Raw genomic sequence first — 19465 nt, forward strand, 5'->3', positions numbered from 1 at the left:
GATGACAAGTTATTGGGATGAACAACAGATTTTAGTATGGAATGTAGTATTATTTTACAGCAAATGTCTAATTCTGTACACCAAATTAAGGGAGCCTACAGAGTTATACCTGCTGTACCTCTTGTGGAAAAACATTTTGCTATCTCCCTAGATAAATTAATATAATAATTGTCCTGAAAAATTGTGTTGCTTTTTTTGAATATTCCATTTTTCTTTCCAAAGGATCCAAAAGCACCTTACTTAAAGGAAGTGACCCACCTTAATCACTGAAATGCTGCTCCCACCAGGATGGCAGGTTGCACCAGCTTAAATTAACAACAGATCACAAGGAGATGATAATACAAACTCCACAAAGATAGCAGCCCAGGAGTTGAACCCAGGTGTCAGAGCTGCGAGCTGTGCGTACTTTATGTGCTACCCAAATAAAGTCAATTTAAATTATAAATCTTTCTAATACAGAAAAAATCCTGTATTTTTTTTAGTTCCTTGCCTGTGCAAACAATGTTCCTAATTTACATTGAGTGGATCCTTAATGACAGTAAAGTGAATAATTGCCAACAGGCTTTTTCGCCTCTAAATTCACCCACCCCACAATATAACTTGTCACGCAAAATTCTAATTTAAGCAGTATTTCTCAAATCTGTCCATTCCCTCCCCACCACTACACATTCTAAATTTATCCCCCACCTGATCATCCATTTCAATATGAACATTCTGTACATCACTTTCTTCTTCTAATATTTCCTTGTTTATTTGTAAAGACAATGCAAGATTGACTAGTACTGATCTAAATTATTCCTGGCAGTGTTATTTATTGGTAATAAAAGTAGTGTGCATCAATATTTTTCCTTATTTGTTTACAGATTAACATTTGTAAGCAAAATGACTCAATTCTCTTTTGCCGCAGTAATCAAACTGGATTTCAATTTTTTGTTGTTACGTGACCCTGTTTGAGATGCCCATACAATAACAATATTTTTTATTAAAGACATCTGACTGAAATAGAGACATAACACTGAATATTAGTAAGTTTTATATTTTTGTTATGGACATATTTTCTTTTATGCAGAATATTTTCTAAAATTGACTGTGCATATCTTAAGCTGAAAGACCCACACCCCTTCTATTAATTGGCAATATGTTAGTGACCATCTACTGCTCATCTACTATCATGTTAGTCCACCATTCCATAAACTAGCAACCTAGTGGTCTCCCATCCTCAAATTAATCCGAGCCAGCCTTGCGTAGCTTCTAATTTCTGACGAAAACAGGTTAGAAGGTGATGAAACTAGATGGCAACTACAGTACCTGTCCATTCCTGGTTAAACTGTACAATAATAAATGTGCACTGTATGGATTTTCAAAATCTTTTAAACTTCAGACTTTATGACCACTGCCCTAAAATATTAAAATGCAGGATATGAAAACTTAAATTTGTAAATACAATTAAAAGTAAGGTTTACTTCTCTTAAGCAAAACTTGACTGTCCAGTTATACTGTAAGTAATTTAAAAATCAATATTGAAATCAAATCTGAAATCACACAATCAATTTATCTGTTGTCACATTTTTAAAAAGTGCAGAGCATCTCACACCCTCTGGGTAGGTACTGTTGCAGAACGTGGTAGTCTTGGTCTTGAGAGACCTGAGCCAAATAACAGAGGGGAGAGAAGTAGACAGAGGTTGGGCAGGATAGGAAGGATCAGAGAGGATCTTAAGAGCTTTGCATTCCATTCTAGAGAAATAGAGTCCACAGAGGGAAGCTGGCATCCTACGGGTTTGGAGGCAACATATATTACTCTCTCTGTTTCGTGGACAGAAGTGTTACCATACCACACAGCAATAGTGAAGGTCAAGACACGACCAGTGACACATCTGTAGAAGAGGGTCATTGGTTCCTGTGACACTCCAAACTTCTTTAAGTGTCTCAGAACAGCCTCTGGCGAGCTTTCTTGACCCTAATGGATGAGTTGATGTATAGTGGTGAGAGTGCTCCCTTGTTTTGCCTAAAGTCCATCACAGGTTCTTTTGTGTTACTGACAGTTAGTTCCAGGTTGTTCAGGCGACACCATTCAACTAATTCAGCTACTTCATTCCTGTATACTGACTCGTTGTTGTTTGTGATGAGCCCTATGAGAGTAGTATCATCAGTGAACTTGGAACTTTTTGACTGAATCTGAATGAATATAGTCATTTGTGTACAGAGAGTAAAGGAGAGGTGATAAGACAGAACCCTGAAGTGCTGCTGTGCTCAGGGTGAGAGACTTAGAGATGGTGTCCTTCGGCTTCACCAGGTGCTTCCCATCAGAAATAACTGATTGATACCCATCTCTGCTAGCGTATCAAAAAGCTTGGTAGGGATGATTGTGCTAAAAGCAGAACTATAATCAATTAAGAGGATCTGGGCATTTGTGCTGGGTGTTTCCAGATATTGAAATATATCATGCAGCCCCAGGAGACTGCATCATTCACTGACCAGTTTGCTCTATAGACAAACTGGCATTGGTCCAAGTGCATAATAGTCAGGAAATTGGCTATGAGTCACTTGAAAATGATTATGGTAACAGACCTCAAGGCTACTGGTCTATAATCATTGAGGCAGCTCACAGTGGATTTCTTAGGTAGAATGAACATGTCCAAACAGTAGCAAAAGAAATGTCACACATGAGAGCAGGCAATCTGGTCTATTACATCTGTCATTCTGATTTCCTACTTTGTAATTTATTAATCCACTAATCTCATCCATCCATTTTGTGATGATTACCAAATGTGCAAATGTGCTCTTTCATGTTTCAGTGATTCATTTTTAATAGTTAACCCTACTCTAAGTAGAAGCATTTCTCACTCCAACAAAAGCTATAAATATTCTAGCGAAATGTCTCCATCCTCTATACAACTATTTGGGTTACACTTTCAAAAGTAGTAACCCTCCTTAGACGTTTCACGTTTTATTGTGCTACAATATAGAATCATAATGTATTTAATTGTGAGTTTACACAAATCCTCTATAATGTCAAAGTGAAAACAAAATTCTAAAGATCCTCCTAAATTTCTTATAAAGGAAAACAGAAAATAAGTAATTGCTAAATATTCACCCCCTTTGCTATGCAATGCCTTGCGCATGCTTTTCCAATCAATATTTTTATTGCAAAGTCACATGCTCAAACAGAATTGTTTTAAATACAAATTAGTTATCAGTCAGCAAATATCTTAAAGAAATTCAAAAACTGAAGTAAGTGGGTTCAATTCAGTTTAATTCAATTCAAGTCAAGACAATTTTATTGTCCCATTTGGGGAAATTCATTTTACAGGACACTCCTAACATAATAACACAAGGACAGACAATGCTTGCATAAATATACAGAGCTCACTAATTAATATTTGGTGGAGCCACCTTTTGCTGCAGTCTTTCGCAGTCGGTGTCTATCAGCTTTGCACACTGGTTAGGAGTGATGATCACCCATTCCTTTGGGAGATTTGCTCCAGCCCATTCAGTTTTATTGGACAGCGATTGTGGACCACTATTTATAAAATGGTGCCACAGATTCTCCATGGGGTTGAGGTCGTGACTTTAACTGGGTCACTCAAAGAGATTCACCTTTTTTTTCTTGAGCCACTCCAATGCTGCTTTGGCTCGATGCTTGGGATCATTGTCCTGGTGAAGGGTCCCTCTTCTCCCAAGCAGACTGAAACATGTTCACTTGCAGTATTTCTCTGTATTTTGCTCCACCCATTGTTTCTTCACTTCTAACAAGATTCCCAGTCCCTGCTGATGAGAAGCATCCCTATATCAGGATGCTGCCTCCATTATATTTTGCTGTCTGGATAGTGTTTCTTGGGGCATGGCCAGTGTTAGGTTCACACCACACATAGCACTTTGAATTTTGGCCAAAAAGCTCTATCTTGGTCTCATCATCCAGTGTTATACAAAGCTCTTGACATAGTTGTCTGATGCACATTTACTCCTCTCTCAGCCATTGAATTCTGTAGGTCTTTCAAAGTGTTGACCTCTCAGTGGCTTCCCTCACAAGTCTCCTTAGATGCTGAGTTTTGAGCAACGGCCTTTTCTAGGCAGTGTCTGGGTGGTGTGATACAGCTTCCACTTCTAGATTATTGAGCCAACAATGCTCACTGGGATATCCAAACACATGAATATTTTTGTATGCATTATATATTTTAATCACTTTATCTGTGACTTCCTTAGAATGTTCTTTGGTCGTCATTTTCATACCTTTCCTTCAGATTCACTGACTGACCAGTAATCCTAAATCAGACTGGGGTTTTTATCCAGTAAATATGGCTTCACTTTAATTGTGAACAAGCAGAGGCCAATGGTAAGGCAATTATATCCTCGTTAGGGCAATTTCTTCCACCTGTGTAAACCTAGAGCTACCAGAGCACAGGGTAGTCTAAATACTTTCTATTATGTCACAGGTGCGTTAATTCTGGTTTAAAAGACTTCGGATTTGCTTCAGAATTTGTATCTGTTACACCTGTTAATACAATGGCAAATACTTTATAATTGCTATTCTAATGTTAATCACCTAATATTGTGAGTTAGACATGTGTATTGATCCAGTGATGTGGTTGGGTGTACAGTATTACTAAACAGGTATATTCTTAGCATTTTCACAATGAAAAAAAAAAGCAGCTGCTGTCTTGATTCAGCTATGTTTCATTACATTTGTGTTGTTGCAAACCCACACAGAAAAAAATATTTGTAATGCATTTGTTGGCTCTGATTTTTTAGATAGGAAGATCCCGATTCTTGATTTTGAATCTTCTTTACTTCCCACCTGATAGCAGATACTGCAAATATGAGAATTACCTTATAGTAGGAAATATTTGACAAAAAGACCATGGGCCATTAGAATAACCAGTTTCAGGGTCAGTTTACATGAACAAGACACATCTCACGCAATTTAATGCTAAACAACTTTTTGCCTACTGCAAATTTGGAAATATTGATTAAATAATCAATATTTCAATTTGATTAAAATAAATTAATATCTCATTGAATTCTAAAATGTGCAGAAAACTTTTGAGGAAAAACAACTCCAGGAGAGAAATGCCTAGGTTGCTTTTGGATATGTGTGGGAACTTTTCAACTTTAACATAAATGGCAGTTCAAATTAGCATTCATTCTTGAATATAAGTACACAAGAAGAAAAGTTTCAAATGCCAAGAAGTTATTTGTCCATTATAGTTTGTTAGGGTGCTGGTAATTTTGTGTATTAAAGATCCCACAGAAACAGCTTTCATGTTGTTGTAAAGTACTGTATTTTGCTTCACATATAGTATGCACAGCGCTCAGTGCAAAGAAATGGCTTCTAACACTTACACTTCTGTTTGTGTTAAATACTCCCAGTTTCTTTGTTTCTTGAATTAGTTGCTGTGCTAACTTTGTCGGTGGCTTTCAGGAATTGTAATACCTGGATCAAATCTCCACCAGGCCTTCTCTGTTCCGCAGTAAAGCCTTTAATGTATGAAATAACTTTCCGTCCGAGAATTATTGCGCTTCTTGTTCTTCCCACTCTTTTCTGGTTTTATGTAAAAGGATTTCTCAGCTATCTGGGACCTGAAATGGCACTGAGCTAGAAAACTGGTTTGCCATTCTTGTGATAGATACCTGCCTTATGTTAAAGCAGGGCTATAGAAACAACACAATGGAGAAAGAGAGTCAGCGTCTGGAACTAAACCCATCTGAACAATATGTAAGCTGATCAGTGCATTACTGAAGTTAGAATAAAGGGGAGAGCTGCTAAAATGCATTTGGAGAAAAGGTCATAGCCAAGTTTAATGATAGGCAGATGAGAAACTGAAAAAAATCTAACCACTGCATGAACAGAGCTCAGATCATGAATAAAGTCTCATCTCCTCCTTTGCTATTAATATCAAGCAGAATAATCTGCTCAGAGATATAAAAGCTCAGATACTATTTTCCATATAAACAACTCTAGGTACTACAAAGACAGATGAGTGTGTGAGGAAAATGTCAATTATACAGTACATGAGTGAGTAGCTGGTAAATCTATATACCTTACATTTGCTTTTAGATGCACATTTATTTATTTATATATATTCCTCTGCAGAAAGATATCAAGTTAATGTAACTGTGGATGTATGCTGAATTAGATTCCCTGTAGAAATCCTCTCTAGAAGTGTGTTTTATTGATTTATTTGTATTTGCCAATATCTGTCATCTCTGTATAATAGGCAATGATAGCATCTCCAGAGATGTTTTGCTTCAGAGAGATGTCCCCAGTTCATTTTACTGTACCAAATATCTTTATAGATACTTTATAGGATGTCAGTGGTGCACACACCATGGAGCAAAAATCTTTTTGTTGGTTTTATAAAAACAAAAGCTGCAATGGACTGGTGTCTCATCCAGGGTGTATCCTGCCTTGTGTTGGGATAGGCTCCAGCTCCCTCACGAAAGTGAATTGGAAGAAGCTATTTGAAAATGGCTATTTAAAAACAAAAAAGACTGAATAATATTCAGAAAACCAAACTTTTTTTCTAAAGTATAAGACAACATTAATTAGATTCTCACGGTACAATGTTATTTGGAATCAGAGAGCAGTTATCTATGAGGTCCCTGGAAAAGTACAAAGGCTAAAGTTCAGGGAGAAGTGGGACAGCTTGGCTTTGACATCATTCTCCCCAGAACATTCTAAGTGCTGTCTCCGTGGCAACTGCTGAGAAGCTAGAAGCCCGCCTGATGTTCTGGCTGTATAAACTGCGGGGTCTGTTTTTTAAGGAAGGGGGTGTGTTAGAAACAGTCCACAGCTACAGAATACATTTGGCCAAAGACAGAGATGAGTGATAAATCTAAAGCAGATTAATGTACAGTATTTTCCTTCTTGAGACCTTTAGCCCCCACAATTCTAATAATTTCTTTCTCTGAAGGATTTTATAACTATAAAACAGTAATATATTGTATTTTAGGGTTTACTTCATTAACACCCTTGTAATAAAAACAAAACAGAATTCATATATGTTAATACATTCTCCTTCAGTGTCTGCTACATCAGCCGCTGTAAGTGATCTCTCTCTTTGGATAATTTGTCATCATCTGTCCTCAAAATTGATTACATTGCAAGGCTAGTTCAAATATTATTGAGCTGCGATTGGCTGATGTAATCTGACATCACCGCCTGGCCACATCATATGCATGACTTGTGATAGACAGATGCAAGTCTATTACTATTACATTGCTTATTTAAGGCATTGGAAAGATATTATTAAGACTTATATATCATGGCTTATAAGTCTGTCTTTGCATGTCAGTTGAAGTGGTCATAAAGATGTACTGAAAATACTACGTCATTGTAAATTGTCACTGAAAGTAAAAGAAACATAAATGCTTTTCCATTTCCTTGATACACTGATCTCACACACTCCTATTCATTATTAAGTAAGAACTCTAGCAGCGCAGCTAAATCTGTTGCAAAGAATATCCTGGGGAAAAGGGAGAAAACCTTACAGAAATGTATGTTGCTGCCAGCACAGCAATGTCCTTCACCTCTACTGTGTTAACTAATGTGTAAATTCAGGAAAGCTCTGTAACTCAGTTAAAAGGTTTTTTATTTTAACAAAAATAGAATCATTCTGTTCTTTTTACTGCACAGCTATATTTTTCTTTGTTCATTGTAATATGAAGCAAGTAATCAAAAGGCTTGTGTAGAAATGAAAAAAAAAGGTTGGCTTAATAAGATGAGAGGGTTGGCTTCACCGACAAAGTGTGAAGTACTGGGGATCTTAATTCCTAATGAAAGGCTGGCAGGCAGATGGCAAGCCTGCACTGAGCTGTAAAATGAGCTCCCTGCTGGCTGGCTGGATACGATCCTGGAGCTGTGGGGTAAAGGTCCTTTCTCCTACCAGTTTAGTATAAATTGAGTGAGATCCATGGTGTGATGTGGCCCATTCCTAGAAGCATTGCAGGTTTTTGCTGACACCTGCTGTTCCCTGTATGTTTTGCGGCTTCACCTGTGCCTAAGACGCCAAAGCATCCTTCTACTCTTAGGGGAATTCAAGGAGTCAGACCTCTATGCATTCTGACTCATGCTTTGCTGGCAAAAGAAAATATTTTCCCATAAAATATACATCAATATATTTATATACACCTTCAGCTCTTGCTTTTAAGTTTCTAAATTATTACTTACATTGAAGCTCCAATATATTTATGAAAAATAATATGCAGTACTGTACAGTATATACCAAAGTTTGCATTCTATATTTTTGTTAATCTATTATGGTTCTGAAATCTATCCATAAGCATAAGAGTATTAAATAAGGTAGTAAAATATCTTGTTTTATGTAAAGGTTCCATTCACTGCTGATCCTGAGGATCCCTAGAGGATCCTGGGGATGCTTAAGAGCTAAACATTAGTGTGAAAATGGCTTGTGTGGTTCTCATTCTAGCATCCAGAGTAAAGACCGTTCACTAGACAGTACTGTCTGCATCACCGTCTCATCCCTCCATTCTTTGATTATAAAGTCCAGAACTCTATTACTCTACTTGCTTTTAAAAATGTGTAAAGTAGTTTTATTTCTGCAGAAAAAATGACAAATTTTAAACTACAAATTCTACAAAACTCTTTTAGTCAGTGTCTGATTCATGAGTTACAGGTCACATTTTCAGTGGATGCCAGGAAGCAAAATCCAAACCCAAGGAGACCTACACAGTTATATTAAACACAACTCACTTTTTGACTGTTCTGGCATTGACGGAGCGAAAACAAAACTCCATGAGCCCATTTAAATTCTGCTCAGGAGAAAAGAACCAGCCAACGGAGCAGTGAAGTGTGCTTTCAGAATGTCGTATCTCAGCAACCAATGGGCACATACTCTGAACTGGTTCAAGCAGGGCCAAAAAATAAGGTGCACGTTTGCATCAAGCACTCTTCAGTGCATTCATTTAAGCAGGAAGAGTTGCAGAGAGTGCAACCCCACAATGAAAGACATTCATAAGGGTTAAAGCAGTGTCGCGCTAGCTGCTAAACTTCACTTTAAAATGTTTCCTCAGTATTTGCGTACCTCTGCCAGAGTTATTTCGCAAGAAATGATTGTACAGCTGACTGAAGAGTCTTTCATTATTTCAAATTGGGAAACAGTGTCATCGTTCTGCTGGCAGTCACGAGGCAGTAATTGGTACTCAGTGGCCATCATTCATTCCGGAAAGGCAAGTTCAGGCTGATTGAGAATTAGTCCTGATGTATTTAGTTACTCTCAGAAGAAGTTTATAGCTTGACCTTAGAATTATTTTCTTAGCTGGTTAACTTTGTCAGATGTCAGAAGCTCAGCAAAGCTGGTGCAACAGTGCCAGGACCCTTGGTCTTAGGGTAGAAGGTGGGGTCAGATCCAGTTTGAGTCTGGATAGTCCAGATCAAAGCAAGGACCCTTGGTGATGGTACTATAACAGTCTTGCATTAATAGCATTATCTCTTGTCACAGATATAGTTTGGCATGGGCATGTTTTTGGAGCAATAGTGTGGAAAACTCCAATACCAGAAAATCTGCATCCACATTTCCTCCAAACTCCTCCTTGAAATAGTGAAGAAACATCATTTTATAGTAATAAGAGGTTTGTGATTATTTTATTGAAGAAATATAGATAAAGAATATTAGGTGATTCAAAATAAGTGGAGAAAATTATTTTTCTAAATGAACTGAAAGCCAGCATGTAATTTGCTTGTCAGGTAGTTGTTGCCAAAGGGCAATAGTAGTAGTTGTAGAAGTAGACTTATTGCTGGTTTTATATTGCTGATATCTTGCAAAAGTGTTTTTTTTTATTTTCAGATTTTTTTGTCTCACAGTGCCACATTAACCTTGCCTTTTGCAGATTATGTTTTTCAGTTATAAATACTAAAACTCTGCTAATTCCAAATAATGTGAGCTCCTTTTCACAGGTGCTCTAGTCTTATCAGTCCCTCAGACAGGGTTTACTGTAAGTGAGTCTGATCACTAAACCCATTAGAGTCTGTTTATCTCACATTTCAATCTTGCAGTGTACACATATCAATCATTAATTCTTGTGTCTTGACTTTTCTTTTTAACAGAACAGAGTTATTCATAGAGTACGTAATCACAACTGTTATATTTTTAAATGTTAAGCCTAATAATGATTAAAAAAACAACAAATAGCATGCAATGCTTTTAAGCCATATATATCTATATTGAAGTGGATCTTTGTAGAGAGAGAGTGCTGCAGGTGAATCACTGTTTTTTTTTTAACCGGATAGGAACAGGCAGTTTTTGATTTTCCCACTCCTAATTTGCTCATTTTTTGTTTAATATAGTCATTCTTAATTCGGGCCATATTATTTCTTTCTTTAGAATCATGATTAATAATCACCAAAAAACTAAATAATGTGATTTTTTTTATGATACAAGAATTTAAATAAATGACATTTAAAGGGCTAACTGAGAATAAAAGGTCCAAAACTAACTACACAGTGCAGGAATGTCTATGTGCACATGACTCCTGCATAATTCATTTTGTTCATTACACATCACTAACAATAGTGTTTCCTTTACATTTTATATCAAACATTTAGTTTAAGAATGACGTTCAGCAGCAATATCTATACATCTTAGATGAATAAATCTGTATGATTATTTCTGTCTGGGAGGTTATCCCCCTAGATGAGGCTGTACCTGGAAGGCATCTCCTTATCTACACGCATTCTTACAAGAAATTATTTTTTATATTTTTTGAGTTGCTCTGGACCTTTTAGGAACACAGTTGTCATGTAAATCTAACACTTGTATTTGCTATTATAGAACACCTATCTGTTTTGTTTTTCTACGTATGAGCCCTGAGCTTTCTTACAGGCTGTGCAGCACACTTGCAAATGTAATGTTTAACCTAGTGGAGCATAAAATCCGTCATCAGAAGTGAAGACTCATACTATGCTATATTCCACTAAAAGGGAAGAGGCTGTTTTCCGCTTTAGAAGCTTGATCAAGTAATATTATTTAGAAATTTAATAAACATTGGTTAACTTTTGGTGTAATGTCCATCAAACTATTAGGGGTTTCAACATTTCATTATATTATGAGCTCATTATTTAATGTGTTAGGCTCTGATTTTGACACTCGCTTGGTAGAGGGTAGGAGATGGTGTTTTCTCTGTTCTGAATTAAAATTCAGTTATGTGAGCACAAACCAGAGAGAGGAAGAAAGTAGACCTCGGGGAGATGTGTTTGTCCTTTAAGGCTTGTGTACCGGTTCTGGGGGTTTCCGCCCTTGCCACTCCTGCCCTGCCAGTTCGCCCCTCACTGCCTGGGCTCGAACCCGGGGGTCTCTGGCGTCACGCAACAGGGAACTTGCCAGCTGAGCTAAAGGAGAACTCCCCCAGCCCGGGTGGCTGAGATCCCTGTTATACGCAGGGGTGTATTCGTTACACTTGCAGGTTACTGAAAGAGCGGAGCTGAGGCAGAAGACACGCATGTTGTGGGTGTTTAGTTCTTTGACAAAGTATTTGTGTTTTACAGGCTGTTGAGCTTTGATGATTTGCAGAACAACACAGAGAAGTTACAGTGTTTCTTGATCTTGACTGCCAAGTCCTTTGCAAGTCAGAAAGTCTTCATTTGGAAAGACAGATCTGAGAACATGCAGTTGGCATGGAATGTAAGTGCTTATGCAATCCAGAGAAATCTAACTGTAAGCTAAAAAGCACTATTTAAAAATACACTGCTGTAATAAATAAGACATAAGACAGCTTATCTAAACTATTCTATCTGAAGAAAAATATTTGTACTCTGGTTTTAAATTCTATCAGAACAGAAATGGAAATTAAAACGAAGTACTGTTCTTTTTCCTCGGTAGTGCTTGTTCGTGTAAGCAAATGTTTATGTCTGAGCAAGCACAGTACTGTCCTTCATTCTGCTTCTGCACTCTTACCAAGGAAACATCAGTTGCAAAGGATTGATCACATACGCTCTTCTATGAGATGGACAGAGCTTTTTTCCACTGCAATACGAAGCACAATTCTTGTGAAGAAGTGTCTGTTTCTTCGATCAACTAGCAGGAAGAACCTGGACCACCCTTTCTTTTTTTTCAAACACACTTTATTATCAATTTAAATGTTTCAAAACATGACAAACCAAAACAAGAACATTTCCCACACCACATAAAATCATCTTTCACTCCCAGTGGTACCCTCTCTGAATCTCAGAGATTTTTGGAAGGAACACAGAAGTGAAATTGGGCACAAGTTGAAGTCCAGTGAAATAAATACTGCACTGTACTACAGCATTCCTGCCCCAGCATCCATTTTTTCTCTTGAGAAAATTCAGAACTGGAGTTACCATTTAACAAGAGCATCTGGTATGAGCAGAACATTTTCTTGTCTAAAATAGTGGACATAAAAAAAGAAACCCATCTTCAAACTCTAGCCATATCTAGACACTGACAAAACATGTTAAAACATCTCTCCACTTAACACCAAACTATGATTAAATACGTAATTATAGGACTTGTGTCACACTGCAGCTTATCAAAGTCTCAAAAAACAAATTCAGTAAGCCAGCAATACAGTGCTATACAGCAATTTTTATTTACAGTGCAGAGCAAAAAATCAAATCAAATCAAATCCTAGCTTCATCTCTGGTGCTCTGTTTCAGCTTCATGAAATCTCTTAACTATTGTCCACACAACTAATTGCTTGAAGCAAGAAACCAGGAGAGACACACAGCCATATCACAAATCCTTTTGTTCAGATTCCTGGCACAACTTGGTGTGATGGTGTAGAGTACTCCTGCATCATGGTCAGAGAAGTGCATATTATGGTTTTGAAGTTGTTAAAGATGTGTGGACTGTATGATATTTGTGTTGTTTCTTTACTAAAAATATGGAGAAGTGATGGACTTCTGTGTTGATCTTTTTTTTTGTGAAATTTGTGGTATCTACACGAAAACCACTACAGGACTCTGGAGAATACAGTAGTAGCAAAAACTGCCAATTTGTTGTCTTCCTACTGTAAATCTTGAAATCCATATGGAGAGACTTTCTTGAAATTGAAACAATGTTGGATATTAGTGAGCAGACATACAATTTAAAGTTAGACAGAGCTTAGCTGCAGAGTGGGGAATAATATTTGCTGTCAGTGCCTTTTCAATAAAAAATTTGAAATTTTAGTAAATTGTGTCCTTCATTTTCAGTAACCTAAAACCTTTAAGAAGACATACAGTAGAACTGAAAAATTAGAAACCACATCCATGAAATGTGGTTTAATATGGAAAATTGAGCTTGAGGAAAATTAGCAATGTATGTAAATCTATTCAAGTCTGCAACAATTTATTTTCAATTCAAGCTTTATCATACCCTGGAGGAAATTTGTTAGTGTTTTAAAAAAGACTAAATCTCAGTAACAATAATTGGAAATGTATTAAATGTTTGACCAGCAACACAGTATTAAACTTTTTTCCAATTAATTTTAGAATCTGACAATACTGAGGGACAGGTGCATATAATTTTAATCTTGTTAATGATATCCAAATCCATATAATCTAGAACCAGCTGTAGATACTCCTGTTGAAGCAAAGTCTGTATAATAATCAGGCCTGTCTGTCTGTGGTGTGGTAATATGTTGTTATAGGCCTGCGAATGCCAGGATAGCACTTTAGCATACACCTTGGTTTCAGAGCAAATCACAGAACAATAACTTGCACAGTGTCAGATTGTTACCTTTTATAAAATAACAGGATTCAAAAAGATGTCTGACAGTAGGTATCATTTTAAGCAGAGCGGTACCTAAGTGGGACCAATAAGCAATATTTTCTCCTTTTCATAGCAATTTCTTCTTTAGTTCAGTTTTATTGACCCTTGGATGTCCCATTTCTCTTATAACTAAATTCTGATCAGGCAGAGGTCTAAGGTGTATATTAAGATTCACATCTTAAATTTAGACTCTCCAGTTATATGCACAAGATGTGGAATCACCAATCACAGGTACCACAGCCCTGTGCATTAGGTTAAACACCAATTGGAAGAGATGCAGGTCCCTCACTGACAGCACTACATGCCAAAGAGAGCCCACCAAATTTGTTACACACATCCTATTTAGCAATAGTCAGTTGTGTATTTTTCATGTCTTGACTTGCAGCTACAAACCCTTGGACTGCACAAAATGGAGAAAGGCTGACTCCTCTAACTTGTGCACCATCAAATTGTTTGTCTCTTAACATGTCACAAACAACACATCCCCATACAGGAGGTCCAGAATTAAATGAAGGACAGGCAAATCCTTGACTGACAGCACCATAATGCCTGCAAGCACCCAGGAAGCCACATAGGTCACTGTCTCTCAGTCATTTCTGTGTCGCTGCTTGGGGAATGGCATTCACAGTGAGCTAGTGACATGAGCCCAGCTGGACACAAGCCTTGTTAAAAGCCGTTCAGACCCCCTGAAGCTGAGCCAGTTGTGTGCCAGTGCTTTGAGAATCATAACTGCAGTTGGCTAATGGCCCCAGTGTGACAGAACCATGCTCTCTAGACTACAGTGCCCCTGCTGGACTCTGAAATACTGGACTCTTCTCCTGAGCCTTTACTGCAAAACACTTTGATGACCACGTCCGAGACATAGTTCATTTGAAAATATTGTTCCTGTCAGCAGCAGGACTCTCACATTTACAAATACAACATATTGTATAGAATACGGATTGAGAGAAACATCTTTCAATCTTGACAGCATGTACTGAAAGAATGTAGACAATAAGAATCCATCACTGCCATTTTAATCTGGAACTGAAGGAGAGAAAGGCAGTGCTGCACCTTAAAGTGGATTAAAAAGAGAAGAAAGAAACAAGACAGGAATAATTATAGGTTTAGTTGTGAGATTAAAAGATATTGCTGGCATTGCTGAGACAGTTGGGAGGAGAAAGAAATAATTGGATGAAAAATAAATTCTTCTTTCTTTGCCTAGCCCAAGAACAGCAATTAAAGACTTCAAAACACATAGTCTTTCACATTGCAAAACATGTTCTTCTTTATGTATACACATTTCCTTGTTTTGTTTTTTGCTTTTAATATAATACACAGAGAGAATAATGAAGTCCCCTGATTTACATGAAATTGGCAGCCTTTTCTGAGGTTTACTTGCAGTACAGTAATTAGCCTCTGTGGCTATAATGGGCCTGTAAATATGCATGAGTTGACGGACTAACAATTCAGGGCCCTCGGTTATTCTCTGGCAGGGTGCTCCCTGTTCCCTTTATCCTAATCGAGTCACCCCCTGCTGACTGGTCTTTTGTGAAGCAGAGTCTGCTGCTGAAGCATAGCAACAGGGACTGGAGGTGAAAGCCAATGGGGGGTTTTCAAGGGCTACACTTTGCAGTTCAACAGGCCAGGTAGACAACAGAGTGATCATTAGTTGCTATGGCTGTCGTAACTACAAGTGTAAATCTCTTTTTTTTAGCTCCCAGTTGGTATTTTTTTGCACACTCTGGTACAAAACTAATTTGTATTGTACACCCTAGAACAATACGAATAACAAGAAATACAGCTCCCCCCTCGCTCCACTTTTACCTCCTTTGTGAAAAAGAAATGGCTCAACAGAACTAACGGCAACCTTGGTTACTATTTGTCACTGCTTCCTGTACAAAGCTTTGTTTTTGAGAGGAAGTCATCTTAAAAATTGAAACAAACTACTCAGAACAATACTGTTCCTTCGTTCCATTAAATATCTCTGTCAGAGAGTCTGGTGTCCTTGAGAAACAGATGGGAAGCAGCTGTTTTGACTGAATGTGCAATAATGATTTCTTGTTCACTCATATCATTGTGATCTAAGTTAATTTCAAATTATTACAAATCTTTGTTTTGTATATATTTTTACCCTGCTTTATAATATATATATAAATTGATGACATACAAGGAAAACTAAAGTAAAAGGTATTTAAATGTTTTTGTTCTATTTTAAAATTTTACCAGGTCTAAATGTTTCCAGGTCATTGTAACATGATGTTTTCTATACAGTATATAACTGCTTGTGGCTGTCACAGAAATCTTATTTTAATACTAAAAATTAAATGTTTATTAACCCATTAGTTCTTTCCTGAGTTGATCCTCGTTCTGTACGAGTAACAAGTGACAAATTTAATCAAATACAATGATTACATTGTTGAGACAGGATATTGTTACTGTGTTGCCACAACTCTAAATTACATACTGTACAGTAAGTCACAATACCATATAACATTAATATCATCACACTCCCCTGTTTCATAGAATTATCCTTTTTCAATTACACACAGTATACAGAATTATTAGTAATTGTGTATAAATGTTAATTAGAAAACAGATAATTTTATTTTTTATTTATACACATACTGTAGTGGCCTTATATCCATACAGTATCGTAGTGTATTTAAAAGCAAATAACCACGTACAGTAAAAAACAGAGGCCAGATAAAAACAAGTTTTAATTTGAATAACTTTGTTGCTCGTGTACTATATAGAAGGTTGCACAGCAGCTAATACAAATCTGTGCTCTATTTGGATAAGTATATTTACAGTAAATTGTTAAAACTAGAATTTGCTGTTGAGGTGCTATACAGCATGCTCCACTCGAAAACATTTATGCAATATAATTTTAATGATCTGTTGCAAAACAGTGGTGCTAGCAATGTCACCTAGATGAACAACGTTAATCAGTAATATACTGTAGTGGATGTGCTGTACTATATGGTAATGTTTGTATATCTGTGAATTTGACATGACATGGGGCATGTCAGGAATTGTAGTCCAGTTTGTATGCTGTATGTTCCTATTACCACTATTAATAACTTTGCACTTGCATTTACTAACCACTTCATCCACTTCAGGGTCTTGAGGGGGCTGGGGCTTATCCCAGAAATCAACAGATGCAAGGCGGGTACACCCTGATGCCAGTCCATCACAGGGCACACAGACATAAACACACACACTCACTCCGGGACCAATTTTCCCGGAAGCCAGTTAACCTGACGGTATGTTTTTGGGCTGTCGGAGCACCCAGAAGAAACCCCTAGGAACACGGGACGAACATACAAACTCAACCAGGATAGCACCACAGGTCCCGAATTGAACCCGGCACCCCAGCTCTGGGAGCCAACAAATCTAACCTCCTAGCCACAGTGCTGCCCCGGTACTAGAACATCTACCCATGTAAATCTCTAAATATGTTGATTTTCACAAAATAATGTTCAAAGCATCAGTCCTACTGGATTTGTAGGTTTCAGGAACTGCAGTCAGGCTAGTTGCCTGAGGGATGTTAGAAGACATGATCCAAATGAGGACCCGTTAGTAGCAGCATCCATCATACTAGGTTGTAGAGCCTGAGAGAGATACTTGTCTGTAATCCTTGAACACAGTGACTTTGCAATAGAAGTCATGGAATATGAAAACAAAGAAACTGACAATCATTAACATTCCATACTATACATCATGCATTTTGGTATATAATTTTAAAGATTCGAACGTCATATGTAGCTATTCTAAACAACCTGTGTTTTCTTTTCTAGAGGCCCCGGGTCAGGACTTCGTGACCCTGGACTACAGGCTACGCTACTACCCCAGTATCACATATGCAGTCATAGGCAGCGCTGTCATCTTTGTCCTGGTGGTGGCACTCTTGGCCCTAGTGCTACACCACCAGAGGAAGCGCAGTGTCCTCCTGCCCCGTGTTGGGCAACCCCTGCAGCGCCTGCACCAGCCCTTGCTGTTGTCCCGGCTGGTCATCCTGGACAGGCACCAGGCGTCCGCTTCCTACAGCTCCAGCCGCGGCATCCAACTGCTCTCCGGAGCCCTGTATCCCCGCAGTGCAGCTGTGGACTCACCGCCATCATACTCTCAGGCTGTCCTGGACCTAAGGTATTCGCCATGATCCAAAGGAGGGTTGTGTGTATAAACAGCAGTATTGCCACATTCAAACCTGATCTTGTTAGATCTTGGAAGCTAACCAAGGCAGGGAGTGGTCAGTGCTTGGATGGGTAAGTTACAAGAAAACAACAGGTGCTGCTTTAAGTGGTGATGATAGACCAGCACTCTTTCCTCTGGAGAAGAATTTCCAGTCCCAAGCCCCCTGCATGCTGACCATGGACACTATGATGTAGGATATACCATGCTTCAGATGTGCCATTAAGACTACATGTGGTAATTTAATATGTTGAGTGACAAACAAAAACCAACTTCAGTGACATTAAATATTCTCTTATCTTTAGCACGTGCAATTTGACCGTAATTATATTATTACTAGGTTTCATGGAGGCCCAGCATCTAAAAAACAAAGATCTTTCACTGAAAATTATCTTTGAAGAAAGATTCCTGAGTGGCTTAACTGGTAAAGATGAATCCAACCAAAAGGTTGTGAATTCAAATTTGTGCATACCCTCACTAGCCAACTATACAAAGCAGATATCTAGAATACGCGTCAAAATGTGCATCAAAATTCACATCAATGGAAAGCCTACTGCAGTATACTACGGTTCTGTTCAGCATGCCGCACTCAACCCTTCGCAGCTCCAAGAAGATCGATAGCTGACACTTGTGTTGCATTAGATGTTACTGAAATTATTATGCAGTGCTTCACACAGATGTGCTAATCTGCCTTTCAATCATGCTGTCCTGCAGGCCCACCTCACGCTGTATTATGTATTTTGACTACTTCCTCTCACATGAGGAGACAAACCCCTGAACCTTCTTAGGTTGAGGGTCAGGGCTGTCCACATCTTTGCTGTAACTCATGTAGGATGCCAAAAGGGCTTGATGGGTGGGTAGACCAGAGGAGCCAGTCTGCATTCTGATTGGCCCAGGGATCACTGCTGTAAACCGATGTGGAAAGACACAATTGGTCATTTAAAATTTGAAGAAATTATGATATCATTTGATTTAAAAATTAAAATGTAAAGTGTAATGCTGTAAAAGTTACTTTAGGAAAATTACTTTCAGGAAAAAATAAGATAATATATAGGTTGTTTATTTATCTCTGAATGTTCCATCTTTAGTTGCATATGCACTGCAGCTTGGAAATGGTATCTAACATTAAAATCATGCCATCTGTGTTGCCACTGCTGCAGTAGAGAGGAATTGGTTTTTCTGCTGTTAGTGTACCAATCATTTTGTTTTGCTGTGTTGCGGGTTACATGCATTCTGAAAAAGGAAAAACGTCTTATTAGAAATGCCGCAAAGATTTTGAAATTATGTTTTAGTTACAGTATATATCCTGTTTAACTTTCATTCTAATATGAGTTGCTCTTTCCTATGGACTGTCTGCATATTAAAAACAACAATCAAATATCAAAGGTAACTTTAATAACTAGTCAAGAAGGAAAGGGTTAAATCATTAATAACTTCAACTAGACAATTGGCTAAATATTTACATTTATTTTTATAAAGTCATTCCCAAAAGAAAAACACTGAAACTTTCATTGCTGTAGGATCTAACGTTCTCTGTTCTTGTTGCAGAGTTTTCAAATAATCAG

At 37.8% G+C, this 19465-nt stretch overlaps 1 protein-coding gene across 1 annotated transcript in view; it reads left to right on the forward strand.

Moving 5' to 3' along the window:
* Nucleotides 1–19465, forward strand: part of ldlrad3 (low density lipoprotein receptor class A domain containing 3) — a 78288-nt gene that overhangs the window by 50572 nt on the left and 8251 nt on the right. Inside the window, exon 5 of the mRNA XM_088934715.1 lies at nt 17507–17855. Within this exon, the coding sequence (XP_088790841.1) occupies nt 17507–17855 (349 nt within the window). The remainder of the gene's footprint in view (nt 1–17506; nt 17856–19465) is intronic.

The sequence above is a fragment of the Atractosteus spatula genome, chromosome 16, assembly GCF_055471065.1.
Source record: "Atractosteus spatula isolate fAtrSpa1 chromosome 16, fAtrSpa1.hap1, whole genome shotgun sequence".
Taxonomy (NCBI): domain Eukaryota; kingdom Metazoa; phylum Chordata; class Actinopteri; order Semionotiformes; family Lepisosteidae; genus Atractosteus; species Atractosteus spatula.